The 26,906-nt window shown below is 39.1% G+C and overlaps 2 protein-coding genes across 2 annotated transcripts in view; both read left to right on the top strand.

The window, feature by feature from the left end:
- Positions 1-15,728, top strand: part of PPP1R1C (protein phosphatase 1 regulatory inhibitor subunit 1C) — a 131,911-nt gene extending 116,183 nt beyond the window's left edge. The window contains exon 5 of the mRNA XM_037044341.1: positions 15,045-15,728. Within this exon, the coding sequence (XP_036900236.1) occupies positions 15,045-15,133 (89 nt within the window). The 3' untranslated portion in view covers positions 15,134-15,728. The remainder of the gene's footprint in view (positions 1-15,044) is intronic.
- LOC118985828 (heat shock transcription factor, Y-linked-like) lies at positions 9,399-12,173 on the top strand. The gene is made up of 2 exons (XM_037044681.1): positions 9,399-9,911; positions 11,481-12,173. The coding sequence occupies exons 1-2, from the start codon at positions 9,399-9,401 to the stop codon at positions 12,171-12,173; spliced, it is 1,206 nt and encodes a 401-aa protein (XP_036900576.1).
- Positions 15,729-26,906: the final 11,178 nt, after the last annotated feature.

The following is a 26,906-nucleotide window of genomic DNA, read 5'->3' as shown; positions in this document are numbered from 1 at the left end:
ATGAGAGAAGGCTGAGGTAGGGACAGATGTAGATGCATTGGTGGATTTGGTCATACCGATGTCAATTCATTACTGATTGCTTCAATTTCCTCTGTAAAATCAGTCAAGTGTGAGGAGAGCCCTGGCTGGTGTAGCTCAGTGGATTGAGCACAGACCTGTGAAGCAAAGGGTAGCCGGTTCGATTCCCAGTCAGGGCACATGCCTGGGTTGCAGGCCAGAGGCTCAGTGGGGGGACACATGAAAGGCAACCACACATTGTGGATGTTGATGTTTCTCTCCCACTCTTTCTCCTTCCCTTCCCCTCTCTCTAAAAATAAATAAATAAATAAATAAATAAATAAATAAATAAAATTTAAAACTATGAGGAGTGTATAGGGTTTTTGGAGATTTGAAGAATAAAATAATTTTAAAATGACTAGAAAAATAAAGTAGATCTTCCAAGAAATCTTGAAGCCCACTTTAAATAAGTGGTTGAAAATTTTATATGAAAACAGCCATGGTGGTTTCAGCTTTTTGTCCACACAGTGCCTGAACTAGAGGTTTATAATGATAGTGAGTTGGGTTTCATAGCAACTGTACTTTTGTCAGGTGTGATAATTTCCTTTACCTCAGATGCCTTTCCTTGCTTTGAAGTCTGCTCTGTCTGAAAGTAATATAGCAACTCCTGCTTTTTGCATTTAACATTAGCAAAGTATATCTTTCTCCACCCATTTACTCTTAATCTATCCATCTTAATATTTAAAGTAAATTTCTTGTAGGCATTTGATTGTTGTGTCTGTTTTTTTCAATCTACTCTCACATTTTTTTGTCTATTCATTGGTGCATTTAGACCACTGACATTCAAAGTGATTATTGCTATAGTTGGATTATTATCATGTTTTCTATTTATTACCCTTGTTCTTTGCGCCTATTTTTGTCCTCCACTCCTTTTTTTTTGCCTTTCCATTTTCTCTCTTACCATATCTATTATACTTTTTAAGCTTGTTTTTGGTGGTTGTCCCAGAAATGGCAATATATTATACAACTAAACCAACTTTACTTTCAAATAACACTATACCACTTCAAAGGTAGTGTGAGTACCTTAAATTAACAAATGAATTGCATTCCTTTCTCCTGTTCCTCATATCATCACTGTCATTTATTTTACTTATATGTGGGCATACATATGCATACATACATTAAAATCTATACATTAGTGTACATAGTTGAATACGTTGTTGTTATCTGTTAGATCAATGAAGGGTAAGAAAAATTGAAATTTTCATTTTACCTTTATTTATTCTGTTATTGATGCTCTTCCTTTCTTTATGTAGATCCATGTTTCTGATGTATAATTTTCCTTCTATCTGAGGAACTTCTTTCACCATTTTGCAGGGAAGGTCTACTAGCAACAGAATTTCCTTTATTTTTCCTTGTCTGAGAAAGACTTTATTTCTTCTTGACTTCTGAAAGATAATTTCAGAAGGTACTGAATTCTGGATTGGTGGAATTTTTTTTCCTCAACATTTTAAATACTTCTGTTCATGCTCTTCTTCCTGGGCTGGGTTCTGAGGAGAAGTTGGATATAATTCTTATGTTTGTTTTTCCAAAGGTAATATTTTTCTTTGGCTTAATTTCAGAGTTTTCCCTCCTTACCTTTGGTTTTCTCTAGTTTGAGTATAATATGCCTAGCAGTAGTTCTTTTGGCAATTATCCTGTCTGGTGTTCTGAGCTTTCTGGCTTTTTGGTTTCATCTCTGACATTAATTAGAGAGAAATTCTCACTCATTAGTGTTTCAAACATGATCTCTGTTTCTCTTTCTTTTCCTTTTGGTATTCCTGTTACAATTATGTTACACCTTTTATAGTTGTCCCACAGTTCTTGCATATCCTGTTCTGCATTTTTGTATTTTAGCTCTTTACTTTTCAGTTTTTGAAGTTTCTATTGTCATAGCATCAAACTCAAATATTCCTTCCTCACCCAGGTATAGTGTACTAGAGAGCCTATCGAAGACTTTTTAAATTTTTATTACAGTGTTTTTGATTTCTAGTGTTTTTTATTCTTCCTCAAATTTTCATTTATCTGCTTATACTATCATCTGTTCTTGCATATTGTCTATTTTTTTCATTAAAGTCCTTAGCATATAAATCATAATTAAACAAAAATCCTGGTCTGATAATTCCAACATTCCTGCGATATCTGACTCTGCTTCTGATGCTTGTTGAGTCTCTTCAAACTGTGTATCTTGCCTATAGTCTGCCTGGCAATTTTTGTGGAAAGGTGAACGTGGTGGACTGGGTAGAAGGAACTGCAGTAAATAGATCTTTAGGAATGTGGTGGTAAGGTGTGGGGAACACGTGTTCTGTAGTCTATGATTGGGTCTCAGATCTTCTAGGGAGCTTGTACCTTGGGTCTATGTATGAACTTCGCCAGCGTTTCTTAGTCTCCCCCTCCCCCACCAGGTGACACAAAATGACTAGAGGGGAGTGGAATTGCTATTTCCTTCCCCCAGGTAGGTTAGTCTCTGATAAAACCTCAGCACTTTAGGCTGTAGTAGAATAGTTTCTTCCAACAGCAGACCTTATTAAGAAGAATAGAGGGGACTTCCGCCAAGATGGAGGCATAGGTGGAAACACTGTGCCTTCTCCCACAACCAAGTTTGAATACAACAAAGGTTTGGAGAACTAGGACACACCCAAAGACCAGAAAATTGAATTATACAGAAGTCCAACAACTACGAACCGTTCAACGGGACGGTAAGAGAGGCGGAGCCAGCAGCGGAGCTGGGTCGGGCAGGACAGATCCCCCAACCTAGGCGCGCAGGCAGCCCGGAACCAGTCGGGGTGTGGGGCAGACTGACCGCGGTCGCCCACTCGCGCACAGTGAGACGGACCACGCAGGCCCCGGGGGGTGAACCCAGTGGTGGAGGGCTGATGGCGGTAGCACACTCGCGTGCAGTGGAATGAAACCCGTGGGCCTGGTGACGGTGGTGGCTGTGGCGACGGTGGGGGACGTGGCAGCAGGCGGCAGAGGGAAGCCATTGTCCCTCTTTGACCCCGCCCCCACATACAACGTCACAACCCAGTGACTTAGTTGCCCTGCTCTAGTGAACACTTTAGGGCTCCGATCCTGCTACAGAACAGGCATGAACAGCCCAAAAGATGGCGCAAGAAGAACTCAAAGTCCCAGAGCCAATAACTCTAAGTGACCGAGAAATTGCCAGCCTCTCAGAAGCACAATTCAAGACACTATTTATCAGGATGCTCACAGAACTGGTAGATTATAGTCACAAATTAGAGGAATATAGTCACAAATTAGAGGAACATATGAAGGCTAAACTAATTGAAATGAAGGGAGATGCACAGGAAACCAATAGTGATGGAAAGGAAACTGGGACTCAAATCAATGGAATGGACCAGAAGGAAGAACAAAACATCCCACCAGAAAGGAATGAAGAAATGAGAATTCAAAAAAATGAGGAGAGGCTTAGGAACCTCCAGGACATCTTTAAACGTTCCAACATCCGGATTATAGGGGTACCAGAAGGGGGAAAGAAACAGCCACGAGTGGAAAACGTATTTGAACAAATAATAAAGGAGAACTTCCCCAGTCTGGCAAAGGAAATAGACTTCCAGGAAATCCAGGAAGCTCAGAGAGTGCCAAAGAAGTTGGACCCAAGAAGGAACACACCAAGGCACATCATAATTACATTAGCCAAGACCAAAATGAAGGAGAGAATCCTAGAAGCAGCAAGGGATAAGGGGACAGTCACCTACAAAGGAGTACCCATCAGACTGTCAGCGGATTTCTCAAAAGAGACCTTACAGGCAAGAAGGGGCTGGAAAGAAGTATTCCAAGTCATGAAATCCAAAGACCTACAGCCAAGATTGCTTTATCCAGCAAAACTTTCATTTAGAATGGAAGGACAGATAAAGTGCTTCTCAGATAAGGTCAAGTTCAAGGAGTTCATCATCACCAAGCCCTTATTACATGAAATGCTAAAGGGACTTATATAAGAAAAAGAAGATGAAAAATATGAACAGTGAAAGGACAGCAAACACACAGTTATTAACAACCACACCTAAAACAAAAGCAAACCAAGAGGATAGCTAGATCAGGAGTGGAACCATAGAAATGAAGAACACATGGAGGGTTAGCAACAGGGGGGTGGGAGGAGGAGAAGGGGGGAGAAGGCACAGAAAATAGCATAGATGGTAGGTAGAAAATAGATAGGGGGGAGGGTGAGAAGAGAGGGAGAAATATAGAATCTAAAGAACTTGAGACACGTGGTCATAAACTAAGGGGGGGGAGAATGGTGGGGGAGGGAGTGTGCGGGTGGAGGGGAATGAAGGGGGGGGAATAGAACAACTGTAATGGTATAATCAATAAAAGATATTTTAAAAAAACAAAAAAGAAGAATAGAGTGCTCCATTTTTGAAAATGGCCACTATTCCCATTCTCTGTTGAAGGATGAGATTTTTTTTTCAATGATTTTTATTGTGAGCAACCAATAGAGTTCCAGGAGGTAAAGTTTACAAAAGTGTGAGGTCCTTTTATGGATGACCACCTCCTGCCCCACCCAGAGTTGTGGGGTTTTTTGTTTGTTTGTTTTTAATAAGATAAATTTTATTTAGAAAGTTACAGATGTAGTAGAAGTAAGCCAGCTGGGCTGTGTAGGCTCAGGAAACAAATTGCGGAAGCAAAAGAAGGGCCGTTGGAGTTTAGGAGAGAGAAAAGCAAAGGCAATGTGCGTAGGAGGAAGACGAGGGGACAGGAAAGGTGTGGGCATGCTCTCAAGAGGGAGCATGCGCCTTTTATTCCCCCACCCAGAGCTTTTAATCTCTCAACCTTGTCTATACTGAGCTTCTGGCCATTCACCATTTACAGTTTAGGTTACCCCACCCTGGCACTGCTTCCTGCAGAGGTTTCTGCTCCAGTAAGTTGCGTTGCTCTGTATTTACCTGTCTGTCTCTCCATATTTTTGCATGTTTTGTCAGTGATTTGCCCTGTGACCTTACTTCTGTAATGGATCTAACAGTGTTTTTTTTTTTTTCAGTTTTTTCAGCTTTTTACTTATTAATTGAACAGAGTGGTGACTTCTAAGTTCCTTACATCTGAGATCCTAGAGTGATTTTTTGAAAATGTAGAACAGATCGTTTTGGTCCTCTACTTAAAAAAAACAAATCTGTCAATGGCTCCCCAGAGCTAGCGGCCAAAGCTTTTATAATGTCCTATAAGGTCCTATACACCGTCAGGCCCCTCTTCCTTCCTGCCTGCACTCAGTTCTCTAAGCTCACCTTCTAATGCCCATCATTCATGTCCTTCCTGACACTCCAGGCTCATTGCTGTTCTTTGACCATGTCAGGAGTGCTCCAGACTTAAAGCCTTTGCAATTCTTGTTCCATCTGCCCGGGATTGTCTTTTCCCAGATAGATCCATGAGCTATCTTTTAGTCTAGCCAGAGTTTTTTCTTCTTGGGAGCAAGCTCTGTTGTTATCTAAAGATTTCTCCATGAACTAGAATGATTTGGTCCTGAGGTTGGGCATACACTGGCATCAGGCCGTGGTACCTGGTAATGACCAGGTAATGACCAGGCCTGACAAGCAATGACCATTGCTTCAGCAGGAAAGTACCCTGCCTGGAAAACAGCCTTGAAATACATCAGCACAGGACATCTTCCTGTGGACACACTTGAAAAACACAGCATTTGCTTCCGTGGCTGTAAGTGCAATTCTTGTTTCATTATTTTATTTTTAGTGCTTTCAAGGCTAACCACTGACTCTTGCTGATTGATGCATTCTTTATTTTAGATATGCTGTTGTGTTCAATCAATGGCAGCCAAGTCTTGTGGGCTAGGGAGCCATTCTTTCTCCTTTTAAAGTGAAATTGCCCAACACGGTTTAGCTCCATTATGTGTAGGCTTAAAAATTTAACTCTGCTTCTTAGTTCATGGGGAATGCATTAGCTTAGAAGAAAAAGAAGGTGTTGAAAGGGCACTTGACTGCAGAGGAGAAAAGAGACAGTCTATCAAAGTGATTCTTATGCTAGTTTGAGTAGTAGGATTCTCACTGTATATGAAAAAAAAAATATATATATATGAAAAAAATATATATATATATGAAAATATTTGGTCTTGCCCCAACCTCAGACTGTCAGACTTACTGCTAAATATGTGGGCACTTTACAGTTTGTTAAGTGAGATTAGATTGTCTTCTAAAAATTTTATCTGAACCCACACTTCTAACACTTGTATGTAAGTGTACTTCCTCCCCTACCTTCTCCTCAGTGTTTGCTGATAAATCTTTCACCAAGTCTTTCTTCTTGGGCAGCAACCTTGGTAAAAAAATATATTATAGGTATAAAAATATACTTAAATATATAATACTTATGAATATAAAATAAACATTCTGCCTTTATTCCTATGCATTATGAATGGAGAAGAATATTACTCATTGATTCTCCTGTAGAGTAAATGCTTCCCTAAGTAACAGGGAGTTAAGTGAAATGTGTTTATTTACAGTGTGTCTTAACTGACTAGTCACCATATCAGAACAGAGAGTAACTATGTTGTGTTTACTTCATATAATATACTTTGAAAGAATCTGATAATAAAAAGGGCCCCATAATTTTGCTGCCCATTTTTTCTTCAGGTTTTAACTTATAAAAAGATGAGTGACAGTGGAAGATTGAGTCCTGGTGACTCACATGAACAGTCCCTGGTAGGAATTGATGACTCTGGTTTCTGTTCCAACTTAGCCAATGATTGCTCTGTGAATCTCAGCAAATCATTGTTATCTGAAATTGTTCCTTCATCTTTAGACTGAAGACATTAGACTAGGACTCACACTCACATTCATTTGTGGGTCAGGGACCTCTCTACAATTCTGCTGGAAACAATGGCCCTTCTTTCCCGAAAAGGCACAAGTACAACTATAAATAGAATTCCAAGTGTGGTCAGAGGTTCTCTATTATCCACCCACAGATTCCTTAGCGGGCTTTAAGATGACTTCTAAGGTCTAAACTATGTGGTAAAAAACATTGAATCCATTAATTTTGCTACTCCCTATGTGAATTACTCTTAAAATGTAGATTTGGGCCACTCAGGTCATTTGAAAGTTATAATTACTTTTTATAACTTCTAGTACTCACAGCAGGGCAAATTTTTCAGTTTAAAAAACCTCTTTTGGGCATTAATAACATCTCAGGGTAGTGGAGTTGTTAGTCTACACTGTTACTCAATGCAGTGTTCCTTCTATAGCTCACCTCAGAGCCAACATCTAGCTTTGACTTGAACACATGCAGCAATGGGGGGGCTCACTCACGTGTTTGTTGCTGGACACAGTTCAGAAATTTCCTTCTTTTTATTGACCTATCATTGGTCCTCACCACGTAAGTTTTAGCCATTCACCTATTTCTTCCCTCAGGAGCTACATAAACAAATGTGTTTCTTTCTTCAGACTTTTAGGAATTCTGTGGCAGCCTCTTTTACCCTGTATTAGTTCTCTCTATGCTAAACATTCCAGTATCATATATAATTCTTCTAGAAAAGTTATTCAGTAAGATTACTATTAATCCCAATTACTTTCCTCAGTAGAAGTCTTGAAACTCAGAGCCCGGAATTAGGCTCATGATCCAGAAAAGTTCTGACCAGCACATGGTTAGAGAATACTTCCCGTGCTTAAACTGCAGCCTCTGCTGTCAGGAAGGCCACCAACACTGCCGGGAGCTCCGTTTCTGGAAACAGGTGACTCTACTGGTCGTTTTGAAATTGTGGTCACCTGAAACCCTTAACTATGATCAATCTAGCTTGTCCTTTTTATTTACACTTTAGAATACACTTTTATTTACACTTTAGAAAATAATCTTTCTAAAAATAAAACTTCCTATGGACCTCTACCATAATTGCGTAAGCCATCTTTCCAGCTCTTAGAAACCTTTTGGAATACTACCAGTCTTGCCATTTACTATGTCCTTTTTTCTTCCAAGTTTCTTCCAACTTTTGTGTAATCTACAAATGTCATAACCCTGTCTTTTTCACCAAAATGTATTGGTAAACATATTGACCTGTGGTTTGCCAAATATAAGCCTCCCTCTATGGATTCATTACTCATAATTCTTCACTCAGTCACTTCTTCACAACTTCATCCAACTATTTAACCTCCTAATCTACAGAATGGAGAAGAGCATGAGTATAATGTTCTGTCTGGGGGTAATGCTTCTTTCCTTTTCCTTCTTCTTTCACTCAGTCTACTTTCTTTTCTCAAAGTCTGTTTTTTCGTTCTTTCATGTATTCGTACTGCATAGCCTGCACTTATATATATGGTACCCTTTGCTGTGTGTTCATTCGCTGTGGAGAAAAGCACCTACATTGTGTTTTTTGAGAGCCCTTTGTCTTTCACCTGGGTGCAGGGCTGGCGGAGTCTGTGCTGGCTCCAGAAGGCCCTTTGCCCACGCTGAGCATCAGCCCTTGAGCAGGTGTTTCCTACCTGCTCATTAGTGCTTGGCAGAGGAGGCAGCTCCAAGAATTTCATCACCACCGCCAGACCAAGGTATTTTCCTCCACCTCCAGAATTGCTCAAACAGCAAATGAGGGTTTAGAGAAAATTTTAAAACTAAGTAAATGTGCCATACAGTTCAAAGATTCCTTTCTGTTTTTCCAAGCCCCATTCCCTCATGATCTCCAAGCTCTTTCCTGTCTCTATAGCTATGCTTCCTTTTTTACGTGAAGGTGTACCCACATATGTCACGTCCAAGTGACAGAGCGTCATTATTCAATTGTTTGTCTTAACCATTCCATTGTTTATTTACCAGTCTTATGTTACTGGCACCAACTTAATAACATTTCATATGTATAAGAGAGGAAATTGCTGCCCTGGCTGATATAGCTCAGGGGATTGAGCACGGGCCTGCGAACCACATGATCGCGGTTCAATTCCCAGTCAAGGCACATGCCTGGGTTGCAGGCCAATTCCCAGCAGGGGACTCACGAGAGGCAACCATACATTGATATTTCTCTCCTTTCCTTCATCTCTAAAGATAAATAAATAAAATCTTTAAAAAAAAAAGAGAGAGGAAATTGCTTTGATTTCAGGGATTAAATACATTTGTGTACATTAGTTTGATTTCTCAAATGTTACATAGGAATGAGATTTTGCAGATCCCATTTTTCTGTTAGTGTATAAGTAACTGGCCTACATTATATATTAACGGAATAAAATGTATGGACTAGGAGGGAACCAGTGGTCGAATATTCCACTTAGTTGCTAGGAGACCGGTCATTTTGTGATGTCATAGCTCTCCGGCTGAGGGCCACTGTGGTTTGAACTGCCTTTCTGTGTAGGCCTGCCAAGACAGCCTTTGACGCTTCAGGCTTGAAATTATGCCGATGTGGAAGGCAGCTGAAGAAAGATTTACTTGACATGGCCCACATTTCCTCAGAATGTCAAGATGTTTCCCCTAATGTTGGATCTACTGATTCAGAAACCTCCCTTACATCTGCCTTGTGTGATGACCCATACCCTGAGGACTTGGACTTGAGGTCTCTGGTTGAAGAAAACGCCTTTCAGGCTTTGTGTGAAGTGACCTTGATAAAAAGACCCCGCTACGCAGTCTGTGCCTCTGAATCAGATGAAGATAATGATTTTCTTTCTATGACTTTTCCCAGAAAACTGTGGAAAATAGTTGAAAGTGATCAAATTAAGTCTATTTGGTGGGATGAGAAGGGAACTTCCATAGTGATTAATGAGGAACTCTTTAAGAAAGAAGTTTTGGAAAGAAAGGCCCCTTTCAGAATATTTGACACTGATAATATGAAAAGTTTAGTCCGGCAGCTTAACCTGTATGGTTTTAGTAAAATGCGACAGAATATTCAGAGATCAGCTTCTCTAGCTGACTTTCTGGCAGAAGAAAAAGTACTCTCAGTCTTAAACAAGGTATGTAGAAATTCTCAGATACAATTTATATAAGAAATGTATAAACTTTTATTTTGTAGAAAATAATGTTCATTTATCGTTGGGAACTGCCCTGCCTGGTTTCAGGAGCTGTAACCCCCTATGGCTAGGGCTGAGTGAGCGACCTTGGAACCATAAACCATTAAGGAGACAAAGCTTATCTCCCTGGCAGAGGTGCTGCTTCTGCTCCTTTTACTTCACCCTGATGGGCCCCCAATGCTTGATCGGTTAGCCAATGATGGGTAAGATTCCTCAAGGGAGGGATGACCTAAGACTGGCATGATTACAGGGGGGCCCAGGGAAGGACTTGGGGGTCTGTAGAGAAAGGGTGTGATGGACCCTCACCCCTTGGCTTTGACATAGCCTGAGTCCTCATTCTGTCTGCAAAAAGACTCCTAATCTCTTGGCTGCCTTACTTCCCCTGCCTGATTTAAGCCTGAAACAATGCTGGAGGTGGGTGCTCTGAGCTGGAAAGGGTAGGTTCCCTAGGGGATCAGGCCTAAAAAAGAATATGTAAAATCCTGTGAAACCTACTTTGCTAATATCCTCGATTTAAATGATAAGGGACCAAGCAGGAAATGAGTTTGTTCCCCAAAGTTTTATGGCCATTTAACTATCTGACCCGGACTCAGAGTTCTTTGAATGTTTGTTATCTAATTTTGTTCTGCCTGACAATGATTGATGAGCATTATTCCTGTGCAAATTGAACCCAATAAAAGCTTGTCAAGGCAAGGGTCAGGGCGATTTTCTCTTGAGAGGGTGGCTCAGGTACTCTGAGGCTTTTTCTCCTCTTGAGAGAGAAGGCTCTTTTCTTCCACAGGACTCGGGAGTCCATGCGAATTTCTTGTGCCTGGTCCATAATGTGGTGGATCCCATGAGCCGGGGTCTGCATCAGTTTATAAGAGCTAAAACACATCTTTGAAATCATGTTAAACACCATTCAAATATTTTGTCTAAATGTAGGACTACTTGAGCACCAACATTCAAGATTATAGGGAATTTTCCTCATAACTTTGAACCTTATCAATGAACTCTATTTCGATAGAAGTCCTAAAACCTTTTGAAGTAGCATCCCTAGTTACTGGAAATATACAACACATTTTTACTTGGCAATCATAACTAATGATTTGTGCTAAATAAGTACATTTTTAAACATATTAGCAGTGTAGCAGTGTAGCATATTAGCAGTGATTTAAACATATCAACAGGCTTCAACATTTCTGGCACCTATGCCCAGTTTCAAGCGAGGTAATTTATCCTCATGTTGGGGGTTAGGAGGTTTGGGATAGGGCCTGGAATGGGAGACAGGGATGGGGCTCAGGCAGTATGGGAGCAATGTGCTGCTCACTGGCTCAGCTTCTGCTGTGTGGCCTGAACCTAACAGGTTCCAGGTAGTCTGAGGCCCCAGGTTTGGGGACACCTGGACATGTATTGTTCTATGACATTATATTTTTGTAATGAAACTGAAATCATAATTCACAGAGTTAGGTTTGTTACGGTCTTATACCTTGGTTGAAAATGTCACTAAAGTACTTTCTCCTTTGCTTTTAGCTACAGTGCTATCATAATCCCAATTTTAAACGAGGGTGTCCCCAACTTTTAGTAAGAATTAAAAGAAGACGTGGGATTAAAACTGCTTCTTCAGCAACTTCATTAGTTCAAGACTTCAACAAGAAGCACTTTGGAGCCGAGGGTCTTGTGAATAACCCCAATTCTGGTCACGTTGCTGAAAGAAGTGGGGAGAGTATATTTTCACACGCCACAAATTTAAATATGCCTCTACTAAGAAATCCTGCTACCAGCCAGAGAATGGCTAAGACAACTGAGCCAATCAGAACTGCTATTGCTCCTCCATCATCTACTTTACTTCGACCATCAGGACAAATTTTAATGAATCAAAATGCTCTTTCGAGGCATTTGACCTCCTATCCTGTGCATTCACATAGCAGCTACACTCCAGCCAACAAAATTCACATTCGGAACTTCATAACCACCACAACCGCTTCTGAGAACCACAATATTTCTCCCTTACACAGAAGTTATTTTGATAAAATGGGGAAGCCTTCCCTTTTTCCAAACACATATCTTTATTCACCAGTCATTGATGGTCTCCCTATGAACCTGCAACCAGCAGGCAACCCAAGCTTCCCAATGCCAGTGACTGCTGATGCATCTGCTGCCTCCCCTTTAAGGTCAACTCCTCCTCCACCTGTGTCAGAGGTACATCATTGTAATTACAACTGATCCACCAAAGAACTCCAAGATGAAGCCACAATTAACATTTGTATTGGCAAATCCGTGAAATGCCAGCAAATCTTTTTGAAAAATAAATTCCCACGTTCATCTTTAAAAAACAAAACAAAGTATATGCGTGTTTGGAGATGGGAGGAGGGAATGGGGAGAAAAGTTATTAGTTTTCATCGACTTCACACTTTAATCTCAGCATTACTGACCTATAACCAAATAAATATTACTCATTGAAACAAAAAAAATATTTAAAACACAAATTTACCAACCATCCATTATTCCATGAAAAGATGACATTAGTGTAAACTGCATAGGGAGCCAAAACATTCATTGTTTTGTAAAAATGTTCTATAGAACTGCTCTGTGATGTCACCAACTCTTGCCTCATCAAAACCTTTTACCTGGGAACAGTTAATGTCACACAAGAATAAGGCTAAGAAAGGCACCTCCCAGAGTTTGCCCAAGTGAGTGATTTTACCTTTAACAAGCCTTGCTTATGCGACTTTGTGACCATTAGGACTTTAAAATCAATTAAATGTGGCTCAATTAGTAGGGTGGATCAAGTAGATGGCTACCCAAGTATGGAAAATTGATCATTAGTCAGTGGTGGTTTAATAAGTTGGGTATTTTGGTAACTAATTGTGTTAATGTTTAACCCACTAATATAGACAAGTTAATGTTGGCATTAAGTTATTAAGCCTACTTTAAAGGAAATTTTTTTGAACACCAGTTTATTACTCTGTATTAGTTACCTTGTGGATGAGAGCGATAGGCTCTGGAGGCCGTAGGACCTTTGCAAACCCAGAAATGTACAGACAACTTCACCTCAGGAAAGAGAGTAGAAGACAGCTGAATGATTGCTGTGCTTTACTATTTCAGAGAGAGTCCTGAGATCATCTGAGCCAGGTTAATAGGTACTGTAAACCTCTGATAAATCCTAGAGAATGTTAGGAAAAACTGGTCAGCGTCCAAAAGGCAAAAGGTGAAAATAAGTTGGCATCTTCTGACAGTGGAATTTTTATGCCTCAGTCAGTCTATACTGAGGACTATGATGTGTCAGACCTTCTCTTAGAACCACTTCATCCTTATAACCTTGGACACATTTTATCCTCTTGGAGTCTAAATTTCACCACCCCGGTATTTATCTCATGGAGTTGTTGTGTGGTTAGTGACTCCAGAATGTAAGACTCTAGCAGTGATTAACTGGATGCTCTTTGAACTCTCTTCCTCTTTCCTTAGCATTCAGACCTCTCTTACCCATGTCATTTGTAATAATATGAAGTAAGTTCCATTTGTTAATAATAAACGTCTCTCTAGAGTCTTGGGTCAACAGGAATTGTGAGTGATCTGTGTTTTCAGATCAAATTAAAGTATTTAAATATTATTACAACTGATCAAATATTTTTGCTAGATAATTCACTAAGCCCAAGGATGTCCTTCTTTGCCAAACAGCACTCTGAGACTTGCCAACTGCACTACATGGAAATCCACACTTTGTTCCAGTTTTTGTTTCATACCAAGTATGAGCAGTGACATTCTTTCATTTATCTGTTCTCACTGGTATGTTTCTCAGTAATACATATAAAAATCTCATAAACAATTTTCCAAAATAGAAAATAGGTATAAAATTTCCCATATGCCCAGAGTTTCAGGTAGTACGATGTTCTATGAGAATAGAACTCCAGTGAAACTAAAGATAATTTTATGGTAGTTGTCTTCTGATTTATGACTATATTTCATGTTTGATTTAATTAAAAATATGAATATACATCATTGTGGAATGGCTACAAGTCTATACCAAATTGTTTGTTACTTTATCAATTCCATCAACCATTTATGCAATAAATATTAATGAGCACCAACTGTTTGCCAGGCAATGTGTCTAGGACCACAAAGTAAGACTACATAATCATGACATCAAAAAGTTTGCCCTAATGAAAAAGATATGTGAACAAACACAGTTCTGTAAGATGACTGATATAAGAGACAATGATCCCAGAGTAGTGGGGAAATATGGGAAAGGTCTAGGTCATTCTACTTGGGGAATTAGGGAGCCTTCACAGAGGAGGCACGCTGAGACAGAAGGATGAGTGGGAGATTACCAGGTGGGTGAGAAGGAAGAAGCGATTTGTCAGAGAATAGAACAAGAACAGCATGGAGGCTTGAGGGAGTGTGGGGTGGTCAGGGAATATGGGAGAGTGGGTTGTATTGTTAAAGAGTAAATTCCTGTGAAAGGCAGAAGCAGGAAGGGCTGGTGAGAAACGAGGCCAAACAGGTAGGGAGAGGCCAGATCATACAAGCCTGTAGAGCAGGCAAAGGTATGCCAATGTTTTTTCTCTCTGTAGGTGGTGGGGGAAGTTATTGAAGACTTTTGAGTACAGAAGTTTCATAATTATATGGGTATGTTCCTTTTCCCAATAACAATATTATGATTCTTTTGTTATTTACAAGTTACAAAAATGGCAAACACCAACCCCTTTGTTCCCAGGAGTTTCAATGGTTCTTGTTGCAACAGAGTTCAGGAATGCCAAAAGAAATATTTGAACTAAAATGATATATCAGAATTACAATAAGAGCCTGTGAGCAGAATTTTAGTTAACAGGTTTTTAACAGGCTGTGATGGAATTCTTAATGGAGAAGACTAAATTATAAAAGGTAGCCTGCGTCTAATGGAAATTTGGTTGCGTGTGTTTGTATTTCTCGGTGAATAAAGGCTTATACAGGATTAGATTGTTGAGATTCTTAGAGAAAATGCATATACACGAGTGAAAACTTTCTATTTATTTTCTTTATCTCTAGCAGCAAAGCAGCGAATCTGTCCAGATAAATTTCACTTAAATTGAGCATATTTTTTTTTTGTAGTTTCAGGGGTTAAACACCTGAAAGGCCAGAGTAAATCAGCATTCCCCGAAGAAGAAGAGGGCGTCAATGAAAGAGAAGAGCAATGGGACCATTAACTAGGGGGTCTGCAGCAAGAAGACTCCTTGGGAATAACTGAACTTGACTTTTCTGAACAACCCATGGAAAGCCTCCGCTTGACTTCCAGAAGCATTCTCTGCCTCTGGCCTCCACACTCACACAGTAGTAGCTCACCTCCTCGGAAGCCCCCCTTGTTTGGACCTTAGAACTAAGTACAGGTTGTTCCATATCATTTACAAGTGAAAACAAGCATTTATTTTAGAGCAATTTTTCTTTTTAATGACATTGATATTTGCAAGTGTGTGAGTTTTCTAACTTTAATATTGCTGAGCTTAATCCCTGATGTTCTACTGATATAGTTTGCCTTCTAAGGTCAAATGTAAATAGCATCAATTTAAGAGTAAAAAATAAATATTAAATACATTTAGACATGAATATGTGTCTGGTTTAACTTATAGAGTAATATTTAATAAATACTAAAATTTAATTCTTTTTGTTAACTTTTAAGTTAAGATCTATACATGGTATTTATTTCAAAACGATGAATAAATGCCAGATTTCCTGATTGAAAGACCACGATATATTAGTGTTTAGACTAGATATTATTAAAAAAAATGCTAAATCTAAAATAAAATATGCAAAGTCTGCCTTGGCACATTTTTGTTATTATTTGAAATATGAGCTATTTCCTACTGCATTTTAATGAATTATTATCATTTTATAAATCTTCTATTATCATAAAATAAGAAAAGCCATTTGTTCATGCCTATAATCATTCATTAATTGAACAACTATTTTTTGTGAGTTTATCTCTGGAAAGACACTTTGCTGAGGATTATGGAAATGAAGAAAAATAACTTCTAGAACTGGCAGAGAAGATGAAGCGTTAGAATAAAGCAAGGTTTTCTAAGACAGCATGTATTTATTAAACATGGCTTTTGATAATTCGAAGTTCTGGTCTCCTAAACAATGTTAATTACTTATGGCATTTCATTGTAAAAATTTAGTGGGGATGGAGAAATGCCCAGCTTGGTTTCGACACTGATGATATTAGTGAGGTTCAAATGTTTCATGGATAAAAAAATGAAAAGATTTCTGAAGTCAGTAAAAAGAGAAATTAATATAGGGAAAAATCAAATGTAAATTCCATTGTGGGATATTAATATCAAGATTAAATGAAATAAAACTATTGTTTTTAATCTTGAATGTGATGTTTATACTATAGAGATTAAGAGGAAATGTGTGTGAATTTTAAGACAATATAGTAGAGATGATCATTTTCCTTCATATATTTTACACAAGAAAATAAATGCAAAACTCAGTGATAAGTAGTATCTCAAGTGTGAATGAGTAATCTATTTCCAAGTTTCTTCTTCCTTCTTCCCTTTCCTTCCTTCCTTCCTTCTTTCCTTCCTTCCTCTCCCCTCCCCTCCCCTCCTCTCCCCTCCCCTCCCCTCCCCTCCTCTCCCCTCCTCCCCTCCCCTCTCCTCTCCCCTTGGCTTTTTTTTGTTTTCTTTTCCTTTTTAAGCCAGTTTTACCCAAAACTTTTTGGAGTTTTTAGACCACTTGCTTTGACTATCAGATTTCCTAAGTTTCACTCTACCTAGAACCCAATTAAGGCACATATCTGCTTTACACGGTGTTGAATTATTTGTGTTTGGAAAATGTCCCGATACCCCTTGAGATTATTTGAGCACCCCGAGGTGCTTAAATATAAAACTGTCCTTTGCTTTGCTTTCCTTGAACAGACACTTTCATTGATGTTTATTTGCTTTTTTTAAGATTGAGACAAACAAAAGAAATCAAAGTTTTTGCTGATTTTATAATATTATTTGGGAAATAAATGGCATGGCTTCTGGATTCTTCTCTTCTGCTTCCATTCTTAAAAAAACACACAAAAGAGATAAAATTTAAAAGCATAAATTTTCCTTGAAAATTTTGGTTTCTTCTATTTTATTCTCTACTCTCAAAACACAGGGATCACAATTAAAAGCATAAGTTGTCCTTGGGAAATGTGTTGGTTTTCTCAGAAATTTGAAGGAAACCAGATGAGATAATGGCTCTTCAGTTTCCTTTTCACACAGTACTTACAGTTTACAACAAAATTTTTTCAAGAAGATAACTTGGCTTCAGTTTGGCTGAATGGGCAAAGAAACTTTCGGACCAAAACAAAAGAAAAACTTTATCTTTCCCAGACCACATTTACAGTGTGACGCAATGGATAGTAGATGGGCTTTGAGTCACTCTGACTTGGGTTCAGATTAAACCTCTGCCAAATTTAAACTCAGTTTTTCTAGTTGTAAAATGGATACACTCATTCTTATCCCTATTGTTTTTCTTGGGGGTGTGTGCATGAAAATGAAATAAGGCCTGTAAAATGCTTTGCTCGGCTTAGTGAGCATTTAATAATCGGTGCTTGTTATTATTATTAGAGTGAGAAAGGACCTGAGGCTATGTATCCAGCCCTCATCTGATACATGATGCTCTTCAACATCACAGACAAGTAATGGATCACTTCACTTATTCTTGAATAACCCAGCTGAAGAGCTCTCATTTTCCTCTTGTGTGTTAAGCTCTCTTTCTCTTGTCCTTTCCCTCCTTTCCTATATACCACAGCCATTTAGACACTGATGCCGTTTCCTAAGTGATCTCATCTCTGTGATAAAACATCACCAGTTCTTGGCCACCTACATGTGGATTCTCTTCAGTTGTGTACTGAATCTAAGAAAGGTTATGTCTGGGTGGGTAAGTTGAGGATTATTTTTTATCCCCCCAAACATGAGAAACTGAAGTTTAGTGTGTGGCAGAGCAGAGGGGGATTCCAGGCCAGAGTTCTTTCTATTAGACAATAATTTGGTAACTCCTTTTTTCTTCTCAGAGTTGTCCAGGGTAAGGGTCCTCATAAAAATCAGAATTCTCAGACTATTTTCTGTTCTCGAAAATGTTTTCACCATCCATTTTTAATTACAATCAATTATGCCAACATTTTCTACATTATGGAAATAGATTATTTTAGGTTGGCCAAGAACAAAATATTTTATTTTTTCTATTTGTACATGCTGTTATAATATGGTACAAAGGATACATAATCAGCAACCCCAGATTTATAATTTTATAGCTATTGTTGCTTAGAATGAGGTAAACTTAAAGTATGAGTATATTTTAAATCAATTTAAAGACAAATATTAACTAACTACAACAGAGGTGGAACTCAAAATCACAGAAGGGGTATACAGTTGAATGAAATTTTGGAAACACTGATTTTGATATCATCATAGCAAGTAACTTAAGTGTAAACATTTCAGACTTCATTTAAGTATAATATGAATTGATGAATTTATAAACCACATATATTACATTAATTAAAAAATTCTGTTTCTTTACCTGCATGTAAAAACTGTGAAGTTAGGCTGGATGAGGTTTTGATAGCCTCACTCTAACAATACAAATAGGCAGCAATTCTGAACAGTGAAAGTGCAAACTGAATAGAAAAAGCTTGTCTAACTACTTTGAATGTTCACGCTCATGCATAATTTTGAGTTCTTGTTTTTTCTGAAGGAGGAGGATGGGGGAAGAAATGTCTTCCCTTTTCTAAGTTCTTGATTTTACAAACCAGTGTTCAAAGTGCCAGCAGGTATATTAATCATTAACAATGTTTACATTGCTGAAATGTGAAATGTGTTAAAGAAATTAAATTATTAGAGTTCATATCGTCATGACATTCTGAAGTACTAAATATCAGAGGAAGAAGGGATCCAAAAAACGATGGATCGCATCGTGGTTTTAGATGACTCTGTAAGTACTCACAACACAAAACTTTGCAAATATTCCACATAATTTACCCAGAAAAGGGGGTAAGTTTTCTACTTTGCAATGTTCTATGAATTAAATGAAATAATCTGCATGAATGCACAGCTGCCTCACTGCATTTTGTACAGAGGCTACCATTCAAGTACAACTCTTTCCTTGACATTTATCACGATAAAAATGTCAGAGTGGCCCTTTCACTCTGTGGACAGACATTGGTTCAGCCACGTTCCTCCTTGCAGTTTGTACTTAGGTTATACAGGCAATGCAGCCTTGGTCTATAATGTGAAGATATACGTGAGAGTGGATTAGAGAGAGAAGTAAGTGAAGAAGAGAACTCAAAGAATTCTACAAACTTGATGAAGAAACTGGAGAAATATTAAAATGGTATGAATTCATCTTCATTTTTTGTTTCCCTCTCTACAAATACGACTTAGCATTTCCCTCCTTTTCTCTGACTTTTAGTAACAATGAGGTTAATTTGAGGGAATGAGCACAGTGAACCCTAGGAGTATGTTATACTACCACGTAAAAATTGTAAAAGTGATAGAATATTGGAGTACGTTCAGCATGTGATTTTTTCATTATTATCCAGAATAAGCATTTGGCAGCAGGTAATAGAAAATGCAGCCAACAACGGCACAAAGGTTTGTTTATGTCACGCAGTAAAGTGCCTAGGACTGAAATTCGGGCTCAGGATACTAATGGACATCCAGATACTTTTCATTTTTCTTACCACTCTCAAATTTGTTCCTTTATGGTCCCAAGAGAACTGCTGGCTTCTAATCTGTCCCAAGCAAAGACTGGTGGGAAGAGAAAGGGAAAGAATCCAGAGCAGAGGAGCAGAGCTATCCCAGAACCCTTCAACTAATGTCTCACTTGCCTGAACTGCATCACAAGACGATCGATCCTTGGTGCAAAGCAATTGGAGAAAGTGAATATTTTCAAGCAAGCTCTTTACCACCTTCTAAGTAAATGAAGGGTCTCTTTGTAAGTTATAAAGTGAGAATGGATATCAGTTGAGCGGTCCACAGTATCTGCTTCCCCAGTGAACAGGATTCAGGCACTTTTTCCCTGGGGCGTCTAAAGGAAGCGACTTAAACATCTCAAGAAGTTGAAAATATGAATACTCTCTGGATACTTTTTACTTCTTAAAATGCATAAATTTGATAATATTTATGATAGACCTGAAGCTGGGTAGAATAATTTGGATATCCTTCATTATTCTGCACTATTTTTAGTATTGTAATTTGTTTTTAAAAGTGTATGTTAAAAACAAGAGACCAATATTGTAGTTCATTGTTCAATAATTATACCTGAAATCCTATGGCATGCTAGACATTGTTTAAATGCTAACAATTCAGGTGTTAACAAGGTAATTAAAGTCCTTAAATCCATGGAGAATATATATATAAATACAAACACACATATAAAACAAATATATATATTTATTAGAATATATAAAAGTATATATATTTGTTAGAATATTATTATATATATATTCTAACAAAGTTTTGTATATTTTCTAACATATATTTGTTAGAAAAATTATATACATTCTAGTGTGTGAAGACTATCAATATATATGCAAATGAACAAACAGATGAGATCAATTCAGATAGTGATGTGACAGAGGGTGGCATCTCTTGTTTCATAGCCATGTGACACTGAGCAAGCCCTTTGATGGCTCTGGATCTCAGTTTGTGGATAATGATATGGGGAGGGGGTTGTGACCAGATAATCCTGTGAGGCTCCTTTAACTCTGAGGTCTGTTTCTCGGCTCTGATTCTCTCCCAGAAGTGCAGGCAAGTAGCGAAGGAGAAAAGGACAGATAGGAATAGACAGAGAGCAGCAGTAGCAAGAGAAGCCGGGATCTGGAGAGAAAGGGGGTACACAGTGTGCTTGTATGACAGCCAACAGAACGGAACTGTTTGTGCTAGAAATACACACTCATTTGTATGTGTGCGCGTGGTAAGAACAGCATTGTGCCAATTATGTTTTCTGTCTTTCAAAACTTCTCCTTACAAAACGATCTAAAAAATATCCGTTTTTCTTGGGATTTGTCTTTCAAGATTTGAAAGTCCTTCCAGAAAAATGTCCCCATCCTGTTCACTAATTATTTCTTCTGTCCTCGCGCACGAGCTTGGTTGCCAATAAGTGCTGCATACCAGGTTTTTCCCTTTACAGAGATTTACGTGACACAATGCTACGCTCTCTGGAACATTTGCACTGCATTTTGGAGTACGTAGTTATTCTGTTTTTCTCCTCCAGGTGCAAAAGGGGTTGATAACAACCAGAAGCAGGCCTGTCAGCACCGTGCTCCTACTTGAGCTTGGAAAAACACCAACACAAAACAAACATCGCCGCCACCATCGCCTGCAACTCCATCCGATGTGTTATTTTCTCCCGCCCGGATTGCTTTCTGAAGCACTTTAGATATTTTATACATAAATAGTGACATGTGTTTCAGAAATGTTCTTCCATTTTATATGTATTTTTAATCATGCATACTATTCTATTTGCCAAGAGTCTCCTCTTGGATTTCTTTCTTTCCACAGCTAAAAGGAAGATCTTGAATTTGGGGAAATTTTGAGTAATTCATTTTTAGTTTTCTAATTTTGGAATTGAACTTTTTCTTACAACAGAGAGTCTTTCGAATAGATTTCCTTTGTTTTAAAAAGTTTGTCATATCTATTTATTCCTTTGTTTCCTTTTTAGATTTAATTGGTTTTGAATAAGTTAAATTCCATAGATATACAAGGTCTGTCCAGAAAAAGCTCAACCATTGTTAATGGGATGAGAACAGTTTGCGTGGCATTGATGTAACCTGGCAGCCAAGGAGAGTGAAGTGCATTGCACATGTGTGAACAATATGATTTCACTGTACTAGTTAGTGGGGGTGGTAGATGCCGTTGAATGAACATGTGTACTGTGTGGCTATCACATTCAAAATAACTGAGCAAGGAATCAGCATCTAATTTTTTGTTGAGCTTAAACATACCTCCATGGAAACTATTTGGATGATTCAGAAGGCTGCAGCTGTGGGCAACTGGTGATTGGCAGCTTCATCATGACAATGTGCCTGCTCATGCATCATGTCTCATGCAGAGTTTTTTGGTGAAACATCAAATTACCCAGGTGACTCAGCCCCTCTACAGCCCAGATTTGGTGCCCTGCTACTTCTGGCTTTTTTCAAAACTAAAATCACCTTTGAAAGCGAAGAGATTTAAGACAGTTGATGAGATTCAGGGAAATCTGATGGATCAGCTGATGGCAATTGGGAGAAATGTGTGAGATCCCAAGGTGCCTACTTTGAAGGGGATTGAGATGTCATTGTCCTGTGGACAATGTTTCTTGTATCTTGTTGCCTCTTCAGCAAACGTCTCTGTTACATAGCTGGATACCTCTGGACAGACCTTCTACACTGATAGTGGACTACATGCCAACTAGTAATTTAAGCATCAGAGTTATAAAAATGAAAAAGCTACTATTGCTGCTTCCCCTGCTAGTAAATGTTTGTTTGATCCTTTATGATGAATGAAATGGCCTCACCTATATATCTTAGTTAATAATTGCATTAAGTGGTATAATATATAGGATTTATTTTATAGATCAGGAGGAATTAGTGGCCCTAGATGAACCAATAACCTAAGAAACCCTTTACCAGCTTATGATCTGTTTGAGAAGCTGCGATAGTTTTTAGGATGAAACAGTCCACCCCATCCTCCCCAGGAACCATACATAGGTTTTGCACTTTCTTACAGTTCCTTACAGATTGACCTGAAACTAAATTTTCTATGTTTCAGATAAAAGGCATAAGGGATAATTTTGCTAAAGAGACTGGAGTGGGAAGAAGAACCTGAGTTCTGTTCATTTTTTGGCATGGACTTCAAATTAAAATGGCCTATGGCCCATAAAAGAAGCAAACTTAAACTCTTTCTAAACCATTTGGTTTAGTTAAAAGCAGTTTAATCAATCTTTGTTGATTGCGCCCTGTACATGTTCAACATTCTCAGGTGTTTTGCTTGTTGCAGACCTTCCAGTATGTGGATTGCATTCAACAGACTCTTGACCATCTTTGAAGCATTTGTGCCACCCGTTTATTTGTGCTGCATTCATTGTATCGTCCCCAGAAGCCTTCAGAAACATCTGAATGGTTTCCGTGGAGGAATGTTCAAACTTAACACAAAATTTGATGCAGATTCATTGCTCTACAAGCTCAGTCATTTTGAATGCAGTAGACACACGGTACACATACTCGATGGTGTCTACCACCTCTAGTGACCAGTACAGTGAAGTCATCATTGTTCACACATGTGCACTCCAGTCCACTCTCCTTGGCTGCCAGGTTACATCCATGTTGTGCAAACCATTTCCACTATATTAACAGTGGCTGGAGTTTTTCTAGACAGATTATATATGTATAGTCTGAAATTAAAAAAAAAAAAACTTCTTTAGAGGGAGAGATGAAATGTAACCAATTTGCTATTTACTTAAACACAAAAAATTAAAATTTGGTTAAATAAATACTTTCATAAGTCATCACTTCTGAAAGTATTATCTTCTATTAAGGAAAAGCTAGATGAGAATGGAGGGAGATGCCCAGGACACACTAGACAAAGGGAAGAAAGTGTGGACTCCCTACAAAAAGGGGAGAGCTGTGGCACAGTGCAAGGTGGAAAGAGAAAGGCAGCCAGAGGGGGGGAGCCTGAGGGCGAGGCAGGGCCAGTCCCTGCTCCTCCCTGCCCCCGGGCGCACACTTGCTCCTAATAAGTGCCTGCTCACACTGCCCAGTCCTCTCCATTTGAATGTGTCTTTTGCACCGTGGCTATTTCTAGCAGCACTGCCACTGTTTTTCTGGTGTGTGGAAGACTAGGGTTTCAGTGGTGACCCACTTGGCTTTTAGATTGCATATGACTTACCACATTAGGGGACAAATCTGTTCTTCTCACAAGGGCAATTGCCACATTGTGAAAGATCCTCTTCTTTTATTGTTTTCTTCAAAAAAAAAAAAGCCTTTCTTATTTTGCTATTGAAGATTCTGTGAAATTAGTGGAATTTCCTGGGGTGTATACCTGTAGTTTCCTTTTTTTTTTAAACAAACTGCTCTTGTTGCCTCACAGTGTACCTGGATGTCTAACAATGTGTTTTATTTAAAAAGCCTTTTAGAAAGTCTGCATTTTTATGCTGATATCTTTCTCTTTAATATTTGCATAAAAATTGTCTCACAATCCAATGTCTACATGATATACATTGACATATATATATAATATAACTCACTCTCTCTCTCTCTCTCTCTCTATATATATATATATCAACCTATGTCTCCATCCATCTATATCTATAAATGTAATTTTGCCTTTCCACTCCTTAAGGAAGAACATAAATGCTGAAGTCAACAATAATGTGATCTTTATTATAGAAAGGCTGGCTTCCCTTTTACGTGGAAGACAGCCTCTCCATCATGTGGACTTTTAGGATATTGCTACTGAAGTGAAAGCCATGTAGTGTTCCTGCAACAAAGAGCCTGGACCGATTTAAAAGGAAAAGAATGGAGCTCCTGGTAGATTCTTAATTTTATAGCTCATACTATTTCACTTTTTCTTATGTGTCATTAAACAGTCTCACCAACTTCCATGAGCCCTTCCAACAATCCTGTAAAATAGGTGCTCATACTCTCTCCATGTCATAGAAGAGGAAATTGAAGTTGCCCAAGACCACAGAGACCATTTGTAAAAAAACTGAAATTGGACTGAGAGCCAAACTCAGTCCTTGGGTGAGATGTTTCTTGCCTTCGTTCTTCTCCAAAAATTCAATAAGATATAGTAGAGACTGGATAAATATAAAATAATATCAATTTATGTTCACTGAGAACCAACAATATGTCAGGTACCATCTAGCTCCCTTAAATATTCTTCATTATCCTTTTACTGTGACAGAATATTAAAAAGCTAAGAAAATTCCTAGGCAAGTGGAATGGGGAAACTGAGACAAGAAAATTAAAGAGGCCAAAGAGTCTGAGCAATTGAAAGTCAGTTGGTGGATTGCAAGACCTTATCTCCCTTCACCAGGGACACTCGAGAGCAAATGGTTTATACCCCTCCTTCCTAACCAAAGGGTATGTAACTTAAATCTCCCTGGCCTGGGAAATAGAGAACAGAGACCCAGTGAAGGTCATATGTGCCAGCTAAACCCAAGGACAGATGAAGTCAGAGAAACAAATATTAAAAACTCCATTAAAATCCAGATGGACCCAAGATAAAAGTAAAACAGTAAAGCAGACCAAAGTATACTCCCAGACTCCACCCCCTGCACCCGGGTGTGTTCAGTTTAGCACATCAGCGTCTTAAAAAGGCACCTGGAAAGCTGATGAATATTCTGCTGAAAACCTCCCCTACGATTCTCACCCACAGAAGAAAGATAAAATTCCCCCAGACAAAGATTCAATTTGAGCTCACTCTAGAGTGAGCTTGCCTTTCCTGGTCATGAACTTGTTATTTCTTCCTCAACTCTAAGGATCCCCAGGAGGCTTTGCCCCAGAGGAGCAATGGGCAGCAGCAGCCTGACCTGGGCTTACACCACCCCCCATCCTGTCTCCCAGGACCCTTTCCTCTGACTTCCCAGTGAGCTGACAGCAGCCCCACCTTGGCTCACTCCTTTCCTGTAACATTTCTAGGGAGCCAAAGCAGAGCGTGGCCTAGGCTGCCTCCTGTTACTTCTTCTACCCTAAGTCCTTTGTTTCATTCTTCCCAGCTCTAATAAGTGTACTGTCAAAATCACCTGGACTCATGTTGTGAAATCTTTCCTACTCAAAGTCAAGAACCCACACACTACAGGCCGGCCTGAAGCAGACCCACTCCAGGCTGGTCCCTGTCTGGTAGCATTCCCATTCTATCAAAGCCTTCGTGGTGAGAGATGAGGAAATGTTGAGATCTATACCTACCAAACACCAAATATATACTAGGAATGGAGTTCATTCTTGCTCCAAAGTTTGTATGGTTCCCACTATTACTAAGGCTGTAGGAAATCACCTTGGAAATATGACCTTTTCTCCTCAGCAAACTTGGTGAGATTACCTACAATTAATACATCACTGTGCCAGCAGACTCATCTCCCCAAGGGTAGACCAGAGACAGATGGGGAGATCTGACTGTTTCTCGTGTATAATTCAGGTTTGCTTTTAGTGTGCTATTAAGAATTAATTAAGAATTAATGCACTCCCCATTTGCCTGCTCTGAGAAAAAAACACAAATGGGTTTTTGAAATTTTGTGGATCTAAAGTGCTTGAAAAGTGAGTCTCATTTTGATTCAATTAACTAGGGATGTTATCTGAAAAGAATTAACTCTGCCATATATCAAACACTTAGGACAAACAAGAATAACTTTTCTTTCTGCTCTTCCTTTATTCATATTCATTTGTTCAACAAATATTTACTGAACACCTACTATGTGTCAGGATCAGAGTTTCTTTACCCCAAATCTGACAGCAGGCATAGGACATGAAGAGCTATAATTTTCCAGCACAGAGGGATAGCGATCAGTGTTCACCCAGAGAAGAGGGTTTGAAAGTTCTGACCAGAGAAACGAGAGGAGCTGTCTGGGGGAGCCGGCATGTGCTCAGATCCTTGGAGGAGGGCGGAACAGTGACAGCTTAGGAAGGCAAAGCAAGCGGCAAGATCCACAGGCTTCAAGGGCATGGCAGAAATCCAAAAGCAGTGAATGTGGGGAGGCTAAAAACATAGGCTGGGGTTCGACTGTGAAGCACTTTGAATACTGTGTTAGGGAGTTTAAATTTTACCTGGATGTCAGTGGTTCTCATAGTGAGATCTCTGCTCCAATAGCATCAGCATCGCCTCAGGCCCGACCTCTGGCATACTGAATCCGCATCTCAGGGAGGGAGGCTGGCTCACCAACCTGCAGTTTAGCAGATCCTCCAGGTGATGCTGGTGCACATGGTAGGTTGAGAACCAGTGCTGTAACCACGCCTTCCGAGCTCTGTGTGCT

The sequence above is a fragment of the Sturnira hondurensis genome, unplaced genomic scaffold (assembly GCF_014824575.4).
Source record: "Sturnira hondurensis isolate 20B ecotype Veracruz unplaced genomic scaffold, ASM1482457v3 Scaffold0004136, whole genome shotgun sequence".
Classification (NCBI taxonomy): Eukaryota; Metazoa; Chordata; class Mammalia; order Chiroptera; family Phyllostomidae; genus Sturnira; species Sturnira hondurensis.
Note: the sequence above shows the minus strand (reverse complement) of the source record. Positions and strands in the feature narration are given on the sequence as shown.